General features: G+C 41.7%; 1 protein-coding gene and 1 long non-coding RNA gene across 3 annotated transcripts in view; one reads left to right on the top strand and one right to left on the bottom strand.

Moving 5' to 3' along the window:
- Positions 1-21,485, top strand: part of LOC144201884 (uncharacterized) — a 29,976-nt gene extending 8,491 nt beyond the window's left edge. The window contains exons 2-5 of one of the 2 annotated variants that reach the window (XR_013327411.1): positions 8,330-8,417; positions 20,778-20,851; positions 21,029-21,084; positions 21,188-21,485. This is a non-coding gene — a long non-coding RNA (uncharacterized LOC144201884). Of the gene's footprint in view, positions 1-8,329; positions 8,418-20,110; positions 20,325-20,777; positions 20,852-21,028; positions 21,085-21,187 lie in introns of those variants that run through there. The other variant, XR_013327412.1, reaches the window with a different exon arrangement.
- Positions 4,861-10,096, bottom strand: slitrk5 (SLIT and NTRK like family member 5). Its single transcript, XM_077724696.1, has 2 exons — positions 9,679-10,096; positions 4,861-8,603 (listed from the first exon to the last, which is right to left on the bottom strand). Exon 2 carries the CDS (start codon positions 8,543-8,545, stop codon positions 5,915-5,917), a length of 2,631 nt encoding a protein of 876 aa, XP_077580822.1. The 5' UTR covers positions 8,546-8,603; positions 9,679-10,096; the 3' UTR covers positions 4,861-5,914.
- Positions 21,486-22,170: the final 685 nt, after the last annotated feature.

Genomic DNA, 22,170 nt, shown 5'->3' on the forward strand with positions numbered 1-22,170 from the left:
CATTCAGAAGACTTTAGTCCTCGGAACAGCTACAATACGGCCCAGAATCCTCAAACTCACAGGTCCCAATCTTTTGCATCAGGCGTAGATATGACATACATTTTAATCCGCATGGTGCAAGCAAGATATCATGCATCCTGCGCTCTATCGTTGATAGACGCAATCAGATAAAACAAATATTTATTATTTCTAATGCCGAAAAAATGAAGATTTTTGGCGCAACGTTTCAAAGATATGCAGATACCCAACGGAAGCGGAGGAAATATAGGACAGGTTCCTTGAGACGCCTGACACGTACAAGAGGCTCATGATAAATTACTTCAAGGCTAAGTATCGCTAAGGTCGTAAACTCTAAAAGAAATTCTATGCGTGCTCCTCTATATCAAATACTGCGCATTTTTATCTCCAGATGTGTTTGTTTGGAAATAAATGATGTTAAAAGAACCTTGTTCCCCACATTTTCAAACTAAACCTCCAGTCTTGCAACATTGCTGAGTGTTTTACAAAAGTCGGAACATATAAAAGTAGCCATTCCACGTGTACGACGGCACGATTTGGCGTTGGCTTCGCTGCACTTCCAAGTCGGTTGACTGCTGATGATTTGCGCATTTCTGCATGCCTGAAGGATTTCCATTAACCACTTTGATTAAAGTAATCATGGGAGCCATCAGAGCCTGTCAGATGCTATCCCTGCCCTCTCAATTACCCGCATCGCCTTGAACTCAAATTGCTCAGATCAGGATGGCGAACGGGTTGTGGCCAGTTGCTCAAGCATATGGAATGTGTCCACCTCCCAGTGTGTCCATAGAGGCTGGTATTAGCTTAATGATCAATGCATACATATGTCTGCCATGCCCGGAGACATTTCACGCACAGTTTAAAATCGGAGCAAGGTAAATTAACAACTGTATTATCTTTTAGGCTGGATTTACAGTATATACTTCAAATGACCTCTTTTTATAGCCCATCTAACTCAGCACAGATACTGTACGCTGAATATTAGCTCCGAGGGGAAAAATGCCATCATGCTAGTGTGTGTCGACAGAATAAATGTCACAGTCTTTTAAACTGAAAAGGTACTGGTAGAATATGAAAAAAATACAGTCAAGTCACAGCTTTAGAATAAGCACGAGAAAGAAATACTCTCATTAAGTGAGGCAGTGCTTGCGTCACATGACAGATTAATCATGAAATGCATTCTCGAACATGTTTACTCCGTGGTTGGCCACTCATTTAACTCCTTGGCTACCATTAGCCAGCCTTCACCTCCAGTTCATTTTTATTGGAAGGGACTGGCCGTGAATTCAATGAGTGTCCTATAGCTGTTGAAAAAAAATAATAATAATAATTGAGTCCGTATTGTGCTGTGAACGTGTGCTTGTTTTACGCCCATATATAGTAAGTAGCTGAATTCGTTAAAAGTCATAATTGTAAAAAAAAAATGTTTTATGAAATTCCCTTATATTGGCAATTGCCTCATTGAGGGTTAAAAGTGTAAAAATACAAACTTTCTTTTAAATTTGGTAATCTAGTCTATTGCTCCATAAATAGTTAGCTCTAGTCTAATGATTTGTAAGTCCTGATGCAAAAAAAATACAAAAAATTGGGTACCATCGAATAATAGAATATCGCCCCATGCTTCATAGTTGCAAAGTTTCGAGATGATCGGAAGGAGAAATACGAAGAAATCAAGATATATTGTTAGATTCCACAAGAAGTGGAACAACAATAACTACTAATTTATTAATGGGTTTCAACTACTAATTCAGAATTGACCTTTAAGGCTTCCAGCACATTCATAACCTTAATAATAGCTTTCAATGATTGCGACAATCTTCCACTGGGTTACTAATCCGCTTTTAAAAATGCACTTCCGATTCCCTTCACACACAGCCAGAAAAAAAGTAAACTACCGAACACTGAGCACTTATTGTATGCATTCTTAAAACCACAACAAGTCTCAGATAAGATACTATTGTTGTGAGGATTCGCAGACACCTAATTTAGCCGCTTCAGTCTGATTCACTCACTGTAAACAAAAGTCAAACAATGTTTTAATTACAATATAATTAATCTGGTGTGTTGGGTAGCTTGACAAAAAAATTATTGGCCGAGGATAGACTCGTCCGAGCCAACGTGTTTTGTATCTGGTGCCAATATGTGAAGTATCGTGTTTTCGAAAAAAAAAAAATGTTTTTTGAGACTTTTCTGGCATTCTAATATCTGTTTTTGAGAGCTACCTTCGCTAGAATTGCATCACGCAACCACTTTGCATTACAGACCTCTTAAATTGCATGAGGAAACAACACGTTCACATATTTTACCACAGGCTATGTTTTTCATCAAGGGGATTATGTGTTTTTCATATCCATAATAAAGTCTCGCTCTTTAGGGTTTATTCTTAAAGCATCCAAAAACCACTGACGACATAGGAGAGCAGCATGACAAAACGTAGAAGCTAGCTCAAAGCTTTTGAGAGATTAATCGAGGGGGGATCATAAAAAGTGCCTTTTGTGCCTCCATTTATGTTAAGGCCTTAAAAAGCCCATTGGCTGATTAAAAGCATTATTTTAACTTGCAGCACTTGACACTTGCACAATTGGGCAAGTCACCAGGGTGCCAGATCTAAAAACTTGTCTCTTGTCCAATCACACCGTTAAAGTGTAAAAAAAAAAAAGAAATAGCCCAAATGATTTTCTCAAGATATGTTTCCAATGCTGAAGGATATTTTTATAACAGAAAAATGTAAAAGAATTCTAACTGAAAAAAGAATGAATCACTTTGTTTGTGTTAGTCAATTAATGCTTTTTTTGCAATATTACACAGTCGTCTTGTACAGTCATTAGTTTTTAAAGAGATGTAGCCCCACACTACATGTTTTCCTCGTAGTATGATTAAGAGAAAAGTACAATAGTACTGAAAACACATTACAGGATCAGAACCGATCTTGTGGCCAGATAAGATACTCTTTGGTACTCTAAAAATAGTCGTATTGGGCGCTGCTACCAAGTATCGGATCAGGACTGATTTAAGTCAAAAGTGTTGGACACATTGTACTGGAATCTGTTTGGCCTATAAGCATTATGGGAAATGTTGTTTTTAAAAAAGTTAGGATTATTTTTGTTTCAAATGAAAAAGAGACATCTTTGTCATTGCTAATTACTCCAAAAGAATAACTTTGACTATCTTTACCAAGGCCAATTCAAAGTGCATTCTGGGAAAAATATTTCTTTTAAAATTGCCGTCAAAAGCACAAGCAAATCAACAAACCAAATGCTAAAAAAAAGAATATGCAACAAAACGAAAGAAAAAATAATGACATTGTAAAAGCTAATGTGAGGCGATAAATACATAATCAGTAACTAAGCTGTTTAACTATTATTGAACAAGTTTAACTCATAAAAATAGTTTCCTCCAAAACCACCAAATTTTGTCCAAAGTTACCCCAATTTCATCAACCCGCCCAACGCATCTCCCCTCCCCCCGCCATAAATCTTTAAAAACCACCCAATCTGGCAACCCTGCAGGTCACACAACAGCCATAAATCCAACTTCCATCCTCACAAATTATCAAACTTTTTCATTTCTCCATTGATTTATCTCCTCATTTCTATTTCTTAAAGCTTTTGCTAATGCCACATTTTCAACAGCGTCCATTCTAATGAAAAAATTGGCACGTAAACGGCAACAAATATATGCATGTGCATAAAACAAAAATGCTTCCATATCAAAATCTGTCAGCCAAAATGATCTCAAAGGCCAACACGCGCTGGACACACACACACACACACACACACACACACACACACACACACACACACACACACACACACACATACACACATACACCCACACACACACATACACACACATACACACACACAAACACACACACACAGACACACACACACAGACACACACACACAGACACACACAGACACACACATCCTGGCCATGATTCACTGCCCCTGCTCACGTCTGTGTGACATGTCCACAGTTACACTCAGTTCCAGGATTCCTCATCTCCCAAATGGTGCCTTCTGCTCTCATGGCTTCTTTCATGAAAAGATGGCGTCCGATTCACACAAAGGTACTAACCGCGGCGAAACAAACCAAAAGTGACATTCAAAGAAATAACCACCGTGAATCACATTTGCATGCCGCATTTGGGAAGAAAAAAAAGCTTCTTATATATTGAATTTAAGTGGGTCATCTATTTGGGTAATTTAAAACAAAATAAAAACACGCGTGGGATTTTTTTACTCGAGGATTAAAATTATAAAACAGCCGACTCTAAATTCGGAGGCAGTTCTTTGTTTTTGCGCTACTTAGAAAAATAGAGACAAAAAAATATAATCTCATGTCCGTTGTGGAGAATTTGTTACGCTCTTCAGTCGAGGCTTGACAAAATACCCATAATTGGAGACATTTCATACAATTTGAGTTGATATCGGAATCCATCGACATTAATCAAGTTCTGTCTTGTGTTAAAAGATTGATTTGTTATCAATTGTTGTTATATTTGTTATTGTTTCGGGTCTGGCAGCCATTTTGAAGCTAATTTTTGGGTGTAAAATCCAAAACCGGTTTTATTTTTTCCTTTTAATGACTAAAAACCCATTCACTCATGCATCTTTCGTATTATCTTTTCTTAAATAAAATAAACCCAAATATATGTATTAAAACATCTGCCCTTTTTAGGCCAAAAAATAAACCGTTCCAGACCACATGAGATCTCGTTGGCAAGAACGTAGCCCCTGATTTTGACCCCCTTAGCATAGACCTCAGAGTCTACACTTACATAATACATATGTGGCTTGTACAGGCCCCTCCCCCTTCTCATATTTGGCACTACTCATATCATGAGAACCGACATCATGTTTATTTGATGACAACAACATAGTTTGGTCAATATAGTGCAAGAAGTGCAAAGCAATCCAAAACATAGACTTGATTAGGGATAGAGATTCTGCCAATGCTTGTATAAAAATAGGTGTTACACAGACTAAAATAGCATCATTACACAACATAATCAAATCATACTTAGGAGTCCTTTTTTTTCTTTTTTGTTCCGATAACTCTATATATTAAGAATGAACCCCTCCCCCCTTGCTTCATTTTAAAACAATCTCCATTTATATGAGATCCTGTGAACTTCTAATTGCAAAAAAAAAGTGCTGAAATCATACAAAGACACTTTTTTTTCCCCCGTCTTTCCGTCAATTGACACAGTCATCTATATATTTATATATTTGGGATGTGCCATTTCCTTCCAAAACTAGAAAGCCACTTTACAATGCCAAGCTACAGGAAATGAAACGACAAAACAAAAGCCTTTTTTTTTCGTTTTTCCTTCAGAAAATGGTGATGTCACAGGTCATGTTGAAGTTGAATCAAAAGTTTGATATTGAAACATGGCAGGTTATATCAATAAATACTTACTTACAGACTACAGCAGGGATTTAATCCTACACAGTTTTATCATCTGCTGTACAGTTCCGTTGTTGTTGTTGTTGTCGTTGTGGTTGTTGTTTTTCCAGGAGTGATTGTATCAACATTTTTTTTCTTTTTTTTCTGCCTCTGACAATAAACCCTATGCGTAGTTTTATTCCTGAATTTGAAGCTGGGCATACCTAGACACTTCAAATTGGTAATCATCGCTATATAAAAATAAAATTTGCATTGTTAGTTAGCAATTGTGTTCATCCGCCATTCTTCCAATGTCACTCGGAAACAAAACAAAAAAAATGAAAAGATGAAAAGAAAATAGTACGGCACACCCCGCGGGATTTTTCCTCTTTCCCTTCCTGCTTGTCCATGTAGTACCGCGCGTGCCAAGGCACCCAAGAAACAGTTTCCCGAAGGGTTAAAACGGGACAAAAAAATGCTTGGTTTGCATGAACGACGTTGCGGCTCAGAACTGACTGAAGGTGGTCTGTTTCTCAAGAACTTCGAGGTAATCGGGCTCAGATTGCAGTTTTGCTTTTAACTCCAAGTATTCATTCCTGTTGGGCTCCACGTAAACAGTACTAGGCGAGGTGCCGTACAGCACCGTCTCTCTAATCCGGTCCGGGTGCAAGAACTGGCGCCTGACATCAAAATTGGGGTTGTAGGTGTAGGACACCGGGCCCGTGTACTTGTACTCTAAAGCGGCCCCAACCGGGAGGGGCGGGATGGACTGGTGAGGGGACTGCTTGTCGGCGGCCTCCAGGATTCCTCGGAAGAAGTGGTCCGCGTCCTGGACCGGGGAGGGGTTGTCCCGCGGTTCGATGGTGCTGACGCTGTAGGCTGGGCTCCTCAAGGTAGTACGGTTCCTCTCCTCATCCGGGGTACTCCTGTAGGTCACCTTGAGCTCGTGGAGGTCCCGGTAATCCTCCACCGCGTTGCCCTCCCTGGATCTGTAGATGGGGTTTTTGCACATGTGACCCATGGGGTGCGGTATGTACTCGTAGACGTGGCCCGCCGGCGCCTTGGCTTTGGGGCCCGAGCGGTTGCTGTACAGGCTGTACTGCAAGTTGAAGGAGCTCACGTCGGAGTCGTTGGCGCTGGTGCGGTCGCTCTGGGATTTTTTGCGCTTCTTCATCACCACCACGAAGAGGCCGGCCGCCACGAAGACGGACAGGATGAAGACCAGGAGCAGGCTCAGGATTAGCACGGAGAGGGGTACGGAGCCGCCGGGCGGGTTGAATCTGCGGGGGGCCTCGGTGAGGACCGCCCGGTCGTCCAAGGGCTCCTCGGTGGGGGGGATCGGCGAGGCGTCGGCGTCCGAGTAGTCGGGGCACAGCTGCTCCGAGGAGACGGAGCGGAGGTCGGTCTTGGCGTGGCGCTTGGGGGTCTGGCACACCACCTCGTTGACCACTGTGCCGGCGCTGAGCTGCTCTAGCCATATCTTCATTCCCACTAGGTCGCAGGAGCAGTCCCAGGGGTTCTCAAAGAGGTCGATCTGTACCAGGAGCTTGAGCTGGTCCAAGACGCCGCTGACGGGCAGGTTTTGGAAGCGGTTGTTGCGAAGATTGAGTCGGGACAAGGAGAGGCTGGAAAAAATCCCCACCGGCAGCGTTTTCAGCAGGTTGTTGTTCAGAAAAAGCAGCTGGAGATTGGTCAGGTAGCGAAAGGCGCCGCCGTCCACCTCCTTGATTTTATTGTATTCTAAATACAGATATTGCAAGTTCTGCAAACCGAAAAACATTTCCCCCGTGAGTCTGTCCATGAGATTACCATTTAAATACAGCCTACGCAGATTGGTTAAATCCCCAAAAGCTCTGTCATGGATCACGGTTATCCTGTTGTTTCCAAGGTGAAGCAAATCCAATCCAACGGCGTCGACCAAATCTGATCTGCGTACCACGGGAATGTAATTGCCGGTGAGGTACATTTTTTTCGGATTGTACGGCTTGGGCTTCAGGTCGGAGATGCTCTCGATCTTTCGCTCTTGGCAATTGACGTTCAGGCCGATTTCCGATATCTGCAGGTTGCACGTGCAGGCGGCGGGGCAGTCCAAAGGCACGGGGGACTTGGTCTGGAACGCGATGATGGGGCCGTAGTTGTACGGGCTACCCCCCGGCAGGCGGGAAGTAGGCTTTAGCCGGGTCCGGTTGAATTGCCGCGTTCCCTTTGTGGGCCGCGACGACGAGCGGAAGACCGCCGACGAGGTGGCCGAGGCGGTGACGGCCGCCGGCGTGGTCTGGTAATATCCGTTGGTGCCGCTCGGGGGCGCCGGCCTTGCCGAGTCCTCCTGGGGCCTCCTGGGGCACAATTCCTGCTTGGACACCTCGTCCAGGTCCCGCCCGTGGAGCCGGAAGGGGGTCTCGCACACTACTTCGCCCACTAGAGCCGTGTAGGCGATGCTCTCAAGCCAGGCCTTGAGCGCAATCAGCTCGCACGAGCAGTTCCACGGGTTCTCCTCCAGCTGTAATTCCACCACCTTGTCCATGTGCTCCAGCAGGCCGACGTAGGGGAACATTTTTAAGCGGTTCCCCCTCAGGTCCAAGTGCGTGAGGGGCACGTTGCGGAAGATGTTGCCGGGCAGGAAAGAGAGCAGGTTGTCGTTCAAGATCATCACCGTCAACTGGTGCAGTCGGCTCAGCGCGTTGGGTTCGATGTTGCTGATGTAGTTGTAATCAATTTGAAGGTATTCCAAACTCTCCAGGCCGGCCAAGGTGTCGTCTTTCAGCGCGTCTATTTTGTTGTTGTTCAAGTGCAACCTTTTTAATCCCTGGAGCCCGTTGAAGGCCCCGGATTCAATCTCGGAAATGTCATTGTTCCCCAAGTGCAGGATGCTCACTCCGGTGTAATTGAGGAAATCGTTGACCGAGAGTTTCTTCAGCAGGTTCCCCGTCAGCAGGAGGTGGTACGCCGAGAACTGAACCGGGCTGATCTCCGTCAATCGGATGATTCCGCGGTTCTCGCAGCTGACGGTAAGAATACCTTCCTTCTCCTCGCACGTGCATAGGTCGCGGCAGATTTCCCCGTAATTGTCATACATCTCGATCAGCCTTAGAGATGATGCAATCACTAGGATTATACGTAGGGCCCAGATATGCATGTTTCCTGGGAGTTGACGCCCCAGCTCACTCAAGTTGGCTCTCAGTGTGAGGTGTCATCTAGGGAAGGAGAAAAAAGAAGAAAAAAAAGGACGGGTGCCGTGTTACACATGCACAATTCAACTTGCCCCCAATGCACCTTTCATTAGCTAAATTTAAAGACGCGCATTATAAGAAGGCCGGACATGATCTCGCTAGGCAGACGCGTGACGTCCTTTGGCTTTAAGGGTTTTTCCAACACCCACATATGCACCATTTAAACACATAAATCCTATAGAAATGTCTATTCACTCCTAGTAAAGTTGAATACGTAACATGCAGATGGACAGGATTCGAAAGCGTCATACCAAATGACCACTTGTCCCTTTTTTTAAAATGACATATATAGTAGACACAGTATGTCTTTTTTTACATTTTGTTTTTCAAACAAGCACCACGAGCTTAACCCCCCGTCGCCAAAAGATTTATCACTCATCCCACATACCAGACATCGGCGAGGCAGCTGCTCCCCCCCCCCCCACCCCCCAACCCTGAATTTAAAAGGTGGGAGTATATTGCTCCACAGCAAGCAAAATAAATGCATAAATCGGCTGAGGTGACACGTTTAAAAGAAAGGAGAACATTAAAACATCGACAAACGGAAACGTCTGCCACCATGTTGCTAGCTTTCTGGTCAATGAAAATTGATCTGACTGCAGTTTTATGAAAGAGCTACATAATTTTTGCAAAGCATGGAATCTATGACATCTGCTTTAGAAGACTTGATAGTTTCCCTCTCCTCGTCCTCTCACCCCCTCTCTCGTTCACACACACACACACACACACACACACACACACACATGCATACACACACATCACCCCCATTCCCTTCCTCCTTAAAAGAACACAAAAGCTCACACACTAGCGCAGTCCACATGCCCAAAATCTAACACACCAGCAAAACGTTTTTGGCATTTTCATTCTATCCTTCCAAACATGGACTTTATTCCCCATGAATCACGACATCAATGTTCACGCGCACCATTTGTAAATGCATAAAAACTGCCGTGGCAAAGCCAGAAATCAACTTGAATATGACGTCCATTTCAGAACCACGGATAGCTCCTGAACCAAGGATAGCTCCCGATCCACTTACCGTGCAGATTCCCGGGGAAAAAAACGCCAACGCATCCGCCACAGCCATGGAAAAAAAATATGAAAATAAAATAGACATCACGCCCATAGCCTCTTTTTGGGCTCCGGTCTTGCTCCAAACATGGATTTCAGTCCAGCAGCCGCGTGGAGAATTCTTAAGATTCAAGTCTCCTCTGCCTGAAGCTCCATCTCAGTCTCTTTTGAGCAGTCAGCTGGCGCGCCGATATTGGCTCCAGTCTTCTGAATTTAGCAGTGTCATTTTTTAAAGAACACCACGATCAAAGTTGGGACTAAAAAGGGGAAAAAATCAGGGTACTTTGGTGTGAAATGAAGGCAAAATAAAACAAGAGAAAGCCCAGTAATCCCACATTTAGAGGAGACCGGAGCCGTGACTTTCATTCAGGGAGAAAGAAGCACGAATCCCCCCACAGCCCCCCTTCCCCCTCTTTCCTCCGCGTCTCCCCCTCTCTTCGTCCGCGTCCGCACCAGCCAGCTTCTTGGTGTGCAAGCAAAGCGACCCCCCCACCACCACCAGCAACAGCAACCCCCTTTCACGCCAATCATATGGCGTCTAATTCAGCGTGAGGATGCACAAATCCAAGTCTTTCTTGCCGCAACTAGTGGAAGTTGCTCGGGTGCTTTGCGCCAAAAATAAATTAAAAAAACTGCCGCATCCAAAGCGCCAGAAACGGAACAATCACGGAACAATTACCGTCGTGTTGCAACAGGAGAGGAGAGGGTGCGCCAAAGGCAGAAATCCTCCATCCACACGGCTGCCATGGCGAGGGAATGGAACGTAATAGTTTAAAAGGGTTTGTCGGAGGAGGGGGGGGGGGCGTGATGGGAGGGAGAAAGTTGCAGGAGGGGGCGTCTCAAAAGGGGACCCATAGATGGCGGCACAGGGATGGAGGACATTGCTTAATTACTTCTTTTTTAACATTATTTTTTTCCCTTTACAATTGGCGTGATTGTAAAGTATGCTTTGGAAGTCGAAGCTGTAAATGACGTGTTTTAGTCAGCAAGATTTGGAAAATATGGAATTCTGTAGACAGGATTTTCTTCAAGAATGAACTGCAGAGGGCAGCACAGTGGCAATTTACAGGGAAGTGCCAGGTCCGAAAATGACTTGGGAGTTTTTATTAAGGTGGGGATTCAAAGACTAATAAACAAAAGACTGGTAATACTGATTCCAACCACAAATTTAGTGATAATTTAACTCCAACAATGTACAATGTTGTATTTATGTTTCTGCTGTTGGTGGTGATCATTTAGATCAGTGGTTTTCAAAGTGGGCGGTACCGCCCCCCGGGGGGCGGTGTGAACTTTCAGGGGGGCGCTGACGAATAAACAGGCGAATGGGGGGCGTTGAAATAGTGAAGGGGGCGATGGAGCAATTACAGTAAAATGTGACGTTGGTGTTTGTAGAAAGACCGGAAAAATTGATTGTCTGTAATAAAAAGTCGACAAAAAACAAGCTTTATTGAAACAAGAAACGTTGTCTGCTCGAGCGCTCACGAGCAGCGCGCATATACCGTATATCACTAATTGTCGCGAGTTTATCGTCGATGCAGGCGACTGGGGAAACCACCACCATCCAGTCAGCCGCAGAGGAGCACACAATAGCGCGCCGGCAACGCTTAACCACAGACGTATGCGCACAGCGACCGGCTTAATGCATCAGCTATCAATTTTTATGATTCGAGGTGAACTGCGCATTGGTCTATTAAAAGAAACGAAATTAGCGAATAATATCTGAGGCGCCTGTCTTCTATTTATTTAAGCTTCGTTCGTTGGAAAGGGGTAAAGAGGGGGGCGTTGGCATTTTGGCCCGGCGGTGAAGGGGGCGTTGGCATTTTGGCCCGGCGGTGAAGGGGGCGGTGGCCAAAAAAGTTTGAAAATCACTGATTTAGATTTTCAAACAGGGGCGGATCTAGGTTTCCCGAGGATAGGGGACCCTTAGTCCCCTGGAGGAGGAAATGGTCATTAATGTAATAGATATTAAGCGATAATTATATAAATGAGAAAACTCTCAAAAGGCGGTTTTAAGCAATGAGTTGTCTATAATAGGGATGTTCCCGATCACAAATCGGGCCCAATCGGGTAAAAAAAAGAAGATATTTTTTAAAAACTGTTTTGCTATCGCAGCTAATGAGTTTAGGTGATAAAATCATACATAAGTATAATGCAAAAGTTTAGGCTCTTTATGAAATTATTGAAACAAACCTTGAAGTAGAAAAAAAGGAAATGTCCAACAAATTACAGTGTTCCCCCGCTACTTCACGCTTCAGTTAATGCGGATGCAGAGCTTCGCAGTTTTTTGGGGGGGAAAAATACAAATATTACATTGAAACAACATATTTTACAGTTTTTTTGTTATAACATGAATTTCACTCTCTCTACCCGTATTCTGTATGGTGTACTGTATACAGGGGGGTAAAAAATATAAAAAAATAAATAAAACAATTGGAGTTAAATGCATATTACGCATTTTGGAAGGGGAATCCCTACTTTGCGAAAATGCACTTATCGTGGGTGGTCCCAGTCCCCATTAACAGCGATAAGCAAAGGGAACACTGTACAACAAAAATAGCCAAATTCAATGCTTTGGCTGACTAAGGTTATTATTGGAAAATATGATTTAAATATTTTTTACAACCTAATTTTGGTACTGCACAACTGAAAAAAGGATGTTTTTCCTTGCTAACATTTATTTAATCATCGAACACCTACTGTTCGCAAATTGCAACAAAAAGCACATTTCTTTGTTTAATTTACAAAGACAATTACTATATATACACTGAATTCCAATCTATCAAATTCCAAACGGCAACTTTGATAGGGTAAGCATTTTTAAGTTAAAAGGTTAGCTAACAGCACTCACTAAGATCGAATTAGATATCATAGGTGTGAGGCGTCTTTGGGTCAAGCAAATAATCATTTGTGTACCCCTTCCCTTGACAAGGATGATACCAAATACACAGATTAAAGCTTATAGTAGCACACACTTACAAAGGGATATGCTTTGAAAGAAACACGTTTTCCAAAGGATTAGCTTTAATCCATTTTTGCATCAAATACGCAGTTGCAGTGTTGAGAAGCACAACCAAAATGCAGCTTATTTGTCCCATGGTGAAAATGTTACCCCATTTCCCTTTTGACTGCATAACAAGAATTGGTAAAGGACTTAACGAGAAGCGTAGAGGAAAATCAAATTAAAGCAAGCATATGTTGGCCTTCCATGTCCAAGAGATTTCCCACTTAGTCAGTATTGTGTGGTAATAAGTCAACTTTTCCGACCTTTTTTTGGAGAATAATATCTTTTCCATGTTTGAGAAATTAGTCATGAAGATGCATGGACTTATCTTAAAGTCTTAGGGAATTTAATCGTATTAAAAGTGGACTCGCATGGAAATAGGCTGGCCTGGAATCCCATAATGAAGAACTTGATGTAGCCACGGTTCTTGCACCCATGTTCATTGGCAAACACGTACGCTATACATAAATGTGTGCGTGTGTGCAAAGACATACAGCAGTGTGACTTAATAAAAGCTAATAGGTTCAAGCAAACGCCAAAGCTATTATCATAAATCAAGTGCATCCTATGCTAATTAGGTCTGGGGTTAAGTCATTAATGCAAATGAAGGTTCATCCGTAATAGAACAAACTTATCTTTTGTATGAACCCCACTCGCTGAATTGTTTTTTTTTAACGAAGGTTATTGAGTTGCAATTATTTATTTAGTTTGTTAGGGTATGACAAGTACTTGTGTAACATTTTTTAAGGGGGAACATTTTTTTGTAGCTAATAGAGATGTATACCGTATTTTCTCGCATATAGGCCAGATTTTTTGCTCCAAAAAAAGATGAGGGTGTGGCTTATATGTGCATAAATTAGGACGAAGCGCCATTTGGAAAGTCAATGCAGCCGATACGGTCAACAAAATGTAATTTGACATCTGTGAATAAAATTCAAGAAAAAAAAAATACATATCTTGCATAAATATTGCTATGATTTTACCTTCAAAGTAAGACATTATTACTCATTAAAACTATGAATATGGAGGTGAAAATTGTATATGAGAGAAATTGTAAAATTCAATGATTTTAAGGCAACATTAAGAGTGTGGCTTATATGCAGATGCGGCTTATATGCAGATGCGGCTAATATGCAAGAAAATATGATATTTTGGCCATCTGGCCACTTAAAAAAGGATTATTCCCCCCCCCCCCCTCTCTGACCCGTTATGTTTTTATTAGGCTATAGTTATCTGAAAAAAAACAGCTATGCTAACAGATACCAATCTAGACTTTTCCTCTCCAATACACTATTGTTACTTTAATATGTTTCTTCTTAGTTTCTGCTAATATTTTTTTAAATTATACTTTTTGCCTATTCATTGTGAAAAATAAAGCTCATAGATGTTTTTATTTCATTTTTTACCAAAATAGGATATTTAGAGGGATACCCATTTCCTTAAAATTGGCGAGGAAGATCTCATTTAGACATCTGGCACAGGGAGCCATTTTTTCCTGATTCCAGCCAAACCGCAAGCAATCTAGGAGGTCGGAATGAGTTAAAATGGCATTCATATGGTAATAGAAAGCAGTGACAGTGCGACAACATTATGTCAACAAGATGTGGTGACAAATTGGAAACACTTGTATGGAGCAGAAATGACTCTACATAAACAATGAATGGCTCTAGAATTGCATGAAGGCTAATGAGACAGGCGAGAATGGATGGGAGGGGAAAGTGGAAGTTGTCTGTTGTGCCACGTGGGCGTCACTCCAGTAATCATGCTCAAAATTGCTTTAGTCCTTGCTTGGCAGATTTTCACACACGCAGAAGCACGTTTGCTGTATTTCATTTTTAATAGCTGTGTTTAGCATGTAGAAATAAATATCAACTCTAATAATGTGTGACGCTCACAGAATGCCTGCCAGTAAATGTCTGCTCATTGTTTGTCTGTGAATGTAATTTGCAGAAATATAAAATGAATAAAAACAAAGCATATTCAGATTGGGACTAATAACAATAAAAAAATGAATTTTAAACAGTCACAGAATGTAGCAAGATATTGTGAAAATATTTTAAAGAAAAGTAAAAGGTGAATCGTAGTTTTGAGGGACAAAATATTTCATGTGTTGCTAAATATTTAGAGCTAAAGTCAATCATCTTGCTCATTAAATCATTACAACACAATTGAGAAACAAATCCTGTTTAAATTCCAATCAGATTTTTGACAATAGGTCCTATGAGCTAATTTTTTCCCTCATCAAAACACAGTGGTACCCCAATTTATAAACGTCTCATCTTTCTCTAATTCATTCATTTTCTCTACTACTTATTCTTGCAAGGGTCACAGGGGGTGTTGGAGCCTATCCCAGCCAACCATCGGCACCAAGCAAAGGACACCCAGGGTACAAAAACACAGACAACCATTCAAACTCATATACATTTATGTCCATGGGCAATTTAGCCTACCATGCATGTTTTTGATATGCAGGAGGAAAGTGGAGAACCCGGAAAACACCTACGCAAGCCCAGGTAGAACATGCAAACTCCACAAAGAACAGTCTGATCCCACCTAGGATTGAACCCTTGATTTCAGACCTGTGAGGTCAATGTGCGAACCACTCATCCAACGAGTGGCCTCTTTCTCACATTTTTCATCAAAAATTGGATCACTCTGATCATGTTTATGGGGTCTAGTTGGTAGTATTGGGGACCTTGGAACAGATTAGAGCGTTGACTTGTAAAAATATGACATACAAAATATTCTAATTGCCCAAATTAATATTGTAACCCTTAAATTTGTAAGTAGATGCAACACTATAATGCAATATTTTATTTAAGTCACTTGCATTGCTCAGTTTCTGTTTTAGCGTAACTGCTGGTACATTTATCACAGCCCAGATTGATACGGATTCTCGCAGCTGGACTCGATCGTGGCCTCTTTCAGACAGCCAAGGATTTTTGGTTGAAAGAAGGGTGATGGTTTACGCTGGGAATCCTTCCCTTTTGTTTTTTTCCGACAACTCGGCTCGTGCGTTAGCCGTCAAATCTGGGACACGCAAACTTAACCGGGGCGCTTTGATGAAACAAGCCGCTGATAATGCGATAAGTGCAACCTGGTCGTACCGAGGAGTGGATGGGATTGACTTATGGAGTTCCCCGCATGGTAGAACAAAAGCGTCCAACCGTGGCCCAGTCAAGTGCACTCATTTACACGGCGGCTGTTGAGCGTGAAGGCTCTTAAGGTTATCGGCACAACTCGGAACGGCGTTAGAAGTTTAGGCGCCTATCTATCGACAGTTCTCTTTGACAAACATCAGCTGAGCAAATGAAAGAGCTGATGCTTTTCAGGCTATTTTCTCATTACCTGAAAGACGATCATTATAAAAGGACTCCCTGGCTAATTGCACCTTGCTGCGTTGGGTAAAATGACTGCATGAGTGCTCATTATCCATCGGCTTCCACGGAGACAAAGAGAGAAGAGATGGACGGGAGTCTGGCTCGGATACACCCGGTGCTTCGCGAGATACTTAATCAGCAAATAGTCCATTGGCAAAGTGCAATGCTCCACTTTTTTTGGTTCATGTGCATCGGCTAAATCGAAAGGGAACGCTACCAGCTGTTTTTCCACGGAAACCCTCCGGGCTAAGAACGACAACAAGTTCGGGTGGGAAATTTCAAGGCAGATGTATGCAAGCTGACAGGCTGTTAACTGCAAAAGAGAAGTGACTAGAAATACTTACAGTTTCCGCAGCATTCCCGATGACGATACATACTTTTTTTTGTGTTAAAGGTTCATTACCGAGATTGCACTGTCTTCCATTTGCAAATTAAAGAATCACCGGATTTTAATCTTAGCGCGAACAAGCGACGGGATGAGGGGGCGAGGCTTGCCAAGCCAATTAGGCAGGCAATAATGGATTTGCAAGCCACTGGAGGGACCATTTGCCCTCCATTTAAACAGTCAAGATAATTAAAGAATATTCAAAAAATAGAAATGGGAGCGTGTACAAATCAATCCAGTTAGCGGCTCTCTTTGATATTTCCGTCTCAATCTCAAATCAGACAGAGATGTCTTTTTTTGTTGGGTTTTTTTTTTTTATGGGAACGTGTCAGCACCCTCGCGGCTTTTAACATTTTATCAAAGCTAAACGGCAGCTAGAGCACAAAGTTAAACATCTTTAGCATGTTCAATACAAAGAAAAGGATCAATTGGATGAATCACAAAAGGGAGAAACACTTCACCTGCTGTAAAACCTACAAAAAAGTTTAACTTCTTGGCTGCCATTGGCGGCAGTAGACGTCATTTTGACTTGGGGAGAATGGCAGCGTTCTGGTGAAACCAGGGTTACAACCAATACTGTATTTTCTCGCATATTAGCCGCCTCCACGTATAAGGCGTACCCTTTAAATTGCCTTAAAATTGTTGAATTTTACGATTTATTTCGTATAAGCCGCCCTTTGTTCACAATTTTCACCTTCAATGGCTCATCGAGAACTTTTTGGGTAACATTTTTTCTCTTATTGAGCCTCTTAATAGATTTTTATACATTTAGATTTTCCATAAAAGTGAGGGAGATGTAAACATTGTTTTTTTTAAATATGTTTTTTTTACTTTAAAAAAAGCATTTTAGCAATTCAGCTTCTTATCAATTGTTTTCATTCATTTTATTCAATGTTATGATTAATATATTTACATTGTTTATCGATAAAGGGGAAACAAAAAGTAAAGTACTTTATTTCTATTTGTTTGTATTTGAAGTGTTAATGGAGAATAAACACACAAAAAGTAGCCTAACTATTATTAATCTATCTTTGATCTTATGTCCTAATTTATTTAGTTTTTAGGGGAAACAGCATTAAATATTCTCTAATTTCTGAAGTCTTGCTATCTTTAATTGACAACTACATGAATATTTTAAACAAAAAATCATTGCACACGGGACAACAACAAAAAGATCCGCCTCTTTGGATGAATTTCATAGTATATTTAACAAATCAGAGTCCCTGGAAAAATATTTTACTTTTACATTGACCACACACAAGCTTTAGCAAATTGTCACTTTGACCACTTAAACAAAGGAAACACCCAAAAATTAGATTCCCAATCCCTGACAACCTTCACCATCTTAATGCATTTGACATTTGTCGCCTTCTATGGCGACGAATGTGTTAAATGGCTTCTGTGGCCTCCTTTAACGAGACACAGTTGGCGTGTGCTACCCATTCTTTTTTTTTTTTCCCTTTCCTCCAATTGTGTGGGCAAAGCTCATAAGGGGCTGCAAAGATTTACAAGCAGCAGACAGTGGCTGACTGTCTGGGCACTGGATCATTCAGAGGATTTGGATGGAGGGTGGAAAGGAAGGGTGCCCAAGGGACCCCTGGCTCAAACTAGCCCCACCAGGAGCAACTTGCTCTATGCACACTCGGAGCTTGTGTGTGATGATAATTGTATCCAGCTCCTGGTGGACTCTCTGATTAGCACAGTGTAAAAAAAAATGTCAGGCTTGATCCCAGGAAAACACTCCCAATGTTATTTTCATTACATCATGAAATGGGATTTTAGCTATGGTTTGGAGCTTATTTGCGGTATTTTTAAATGTTTTCAGTTTGAATCACATGCTATGTGTTGCAATCCTGTTCAATTTCGCCTGGATTATATTCAATGTGTTTTGGTAGGGATTATCCTCACAAGGGTTTTGGGGTTGAGGAGTGTAGCTGTCCTCAGCCAATGATGGGCCCTGAATTGGTGTTAGGGTTACTTTAAGGTACTTACAGGTCACTTCCTGTAAATTTTGGATTATTTCCAATTGATTTGAGGGTCAGATGGATTTTAAGGCTACTTCTTGTGTGTTAGATGCTTTCTGTTGATTTTTTTGGGCCATTTCCAGGTTACTTCCTATTGGTTTTGGGGCATTTTAAGGTGTCTTGTTAACTCATAGGCTTTCATTGATGGCGGGTGGCGAAAGAACAAATGCGACTGCTGGTAAGAAATGGAGAAAAGTGCAATAGTGCGCGAATTCCATCACAGGACTCACAAAATTCTAATTTTAAAGCACTTGTGTTGAAAAATAACCACAAAAGGAAAGCATTTAAAACCTGTATATACAGTATGAATAGGCAACAAAGTCCGACAGAACACCCCCACGGGCCTGTCCCGGACCGCAGGCCATATGTTTGGTAGCGACAATTAAGACTATTCAACCAGCCGGGCCTGCATGTTTTTTGGCATGATGTGGGAGGAAACCAGAGTACCTGTAGAAAACCCATGCAGTCACCGCTAGAAAATGCAAACTCTACACAGAAGGTTGGAAACCAGCAACCTGACAACCGTTGATCTTTGAATTGCGAGTCATTCGTGCCAACCACTTCTCCACTGGGCAACCCATGGTGTAACTCATCCAATGAAATATACATTGGTAGCCATGTTGGTGTTTTCTTAGATGGAATATTAATTATAGAAGAATGGCATTCTTGTTGGATGCACTACAAAGTACGTCTCCTCCAGTCAGCTGGGGCAGGACACAATCAGACAACAGCAGCTGCTTGTTCTGGACGCTAAGTGGATGTTTGGACTATCGCAATGCGTCACAAGCCGCTTCGATGAGTTGCTTTTCATAAAATGCTTTTTTGAAATAAAGCAGTACTGGTGACCGCTCAATGGCTGCATGGTGAGTGTCTTTGAAGTCTCTTAATTGAATTTGGGGGAGGGCGGGGGGTGCCTACATTCCCTCCGGAGCTTTCCGGCCCTATCTCGCATTTCATGTAAGAGCGAGCACCCATATTTTTGGGGATGATAACTCAACATGGATTTTATTCATCACAATCCAATACCCCATCCATCTTTGAAAAAAGAAATATCGTGTATATAGTAGATATATAGACTGCCCGGCGACTGAGTGGTTTGCACGTTGCCTCACAGCTCTGGGGTCCTGGGTTTGAATCCAGGTCAATTCACCTGTGCGGATTTGCATGTTCTCCCCGGGCCTGTGTGGGTTTTCTTCAGGTTCTCCAGTTTCCCACCACATTCTATGATACGGCTTATTGGACACTCTAAATTGGCCCTAGGTATAAGTACGAGAGTGAATGGTTGTCCATCTGTCCATCATTCACAGTATCCCCCCGACTCTGGCCGTAAGTCAGATGGGAGAGGCTCCAGCACCCCACATGACTCTAATAAGGGTGAAGCGGTTGAGAAAATGAATGAATGAATATGAAAAGGGAAAGTTAATATTGGTATATTTGCATGGGAAACAACAACAGAAAATGATGCAAAAGAATGAAATATATATATATATTTATATATTATATTTGTCACGTTTTGTTGGAACTTTGGTGGAGGTGTATGTGTGTGCTAGTTTGCCCCTCCTCTCGTAGCCAGCTGTTGTGAGTTCATTTGATTAGCCTTTTGTGTGTATATAAGGAGAGTCTTTCAAAGTAGTCCTACATTTACCTTGTGGTCCCCTCCAGTAAGTCATTGGTATGTGTGTTCCTAGTTTATTTTGTCACCTTTGGATTCACTGTTTTTCTAATTAAAAAGCCTATGTTTTGCACTAGCAATTACACCACCTTTTTTTCCCTGCATCTTGGATTCAACTTCGCCTCAGCCAACTTTAAACATGATAATATTAAGTAAAAATGCATTTTTTCCCGATCCATAAACCCTCCCAAAATCGGCCAGCCATAGGATTAGGGATGAATTTAATACCATATAAGAGGGTTATTCGCAACAACAACAACAAAAAGCCAATTACATTTAAATATGTTCTTTTTATTAACAAACTTTCATTTAAAAAATGTCAAATTAGATGAATGAAGCCCTCTTAATTGTGATTTTCTTGACTTTTACACTTATTTGTCCGCAGTTATATATGCATGTATGTATATATGAATATATATGTATGTGTATGTGTGTGTATGTGTATATGTATACATGTGTTTGTGTATATGTATCATCAAATCAACACATTTGCTACTGTTGTATCTGCCTGCTTAGACGTATTAACCAATGAACTTTTTGGCTGCGATTTACTGTGTAAGAAGTGTATTTTTTTGACTGATTGGAAGTCTGCTTGTCTCTATCAGCACAGAGTCGTTCCCTTGAAAATAAAAGTGGCTTAAGAGAGAGTTAAGAGATGGCAAAAGACGGCCTCACTGAGGTAATTACATATTGATCCACGTCACAGAAGATCTAAACAGTGACATAACGTTTAGTTTTATATTTAGGAACTTGTCAATGTGTTTCGGACTTCACGTCTATTCAATTCGACGGCGGCCAAATGATATTTGCCTAATTACATTTTGACAGAGCTGTCCTCTTTTTCCTTGTCTTCCAGGCAGGTCTCTCTTGTTATGGAAATAACTCTAATTAAATGGCGGCGGCTATTTCAGTGTGAGTATTTTCGAAGTCTTTTCATTCTATCTTTGACTTTTTAAATTACTCCTTCTCTTTAATTTGCAACTAGCGCCATTCACTTTCGTCCTGTCTTTCATAGTTGAGGCAGCAGCTGCCCAATGATCCAGAACATCCTTCCATGTGGTCAATTTACCAGTACTGATGAATTTAAAGTGTTCATCTTACATTGCCTTGGCAGAAGATATAAAACAGACAGTCAATGGAGAAAATAAGTTGAGAAATGCATTGTTTTTTAACAGTTACTTAACTTTAAAGAAGCCGTAACATTTCAGGGACACCAGCATTTATGTCAAAAATTCGATTTAAAAGTAGCCAAATGGTTGGAAAAACAAGAGTTAAGCTCCCGGGCAGACAGTTTTTTTGGGGGATGGAATTCATGGTCGTATATTTCAAGGAGAAAGCAGACTATAGTTCTCTTTTTCAAATCCATTATTTTTCTTATTCTGAGTGCTTCTGACCAATCCCACCCCATTCTAATTCCAACAGTGCATTTTATCTTGGCTATTTTCTTTTCCCTCAACACTCCTCAGGCTCTTTTTTTTCTTCCTGAATCATAGGCTGCATCACAAAGCCACAGAGTATGGATGACTGGGAAACCATTTATCTCCAGTGTTATAAAAACCCAGCGCCAATGGGAATGCGAGTCGGTGAAGTCAATGCAATCGCATCTTTTGTACTTCATCAAACGATGGCCTCCGCTGTGATACGTGCCATGTCTCAATTAAACGGCGGGTGTGGCTCTCTACAAAATAAAACCTACTTTTTTTCCTACTCAGACCTCCCTCTATTCAAGATTAGTCTTTATTATCTGAAAAATGGGTTGGAAAATGATTAAAGGGCCCTAAGCGACCTTTCTTGTTCTGCAATGGTATTTGCGCTAGCTTCGTTGTTGTTGTTGCTAGGTTAACACGGCGAGAAAAAATGCAACATTTGCAGTTATTAATTAATTCTCTAAGCCACTTTATCCTCACTAGGATTGTGGGAGGTTGCTGGAGCCTATCCCAGCTGATTTTGGGCCAGAGGCGGGGGACACCCTGAATCGGTGCCCAGCCAATCACAGGG

The sequence above is a fragment of the Stigmatopora nigra genome, chromosome 1 (assembly GCF_051989575.1).
Source record: "Stigmatopora nigra isolate UIUO_SnigA chromosome 1, RoL_Snig_1.1, whole genome shotgun sequence".
Classification (NCBI taxonomy): domain Eukaryota; kingdom Metazoa; phylum Chordata; class Actinopteri; order Syngnathiformes; family Syngnathidae; genus Stigmatopora; species Stigmatopora nigra.

Coding starts and splice junctions, on each gene's coding strand:
- slitrk5 (XM_077724696.1), bottom strand. CDS start 8,545: ATGCATATCTGGGCCCTACGTATAATCCTAGTGATTGCATCATCTCTA.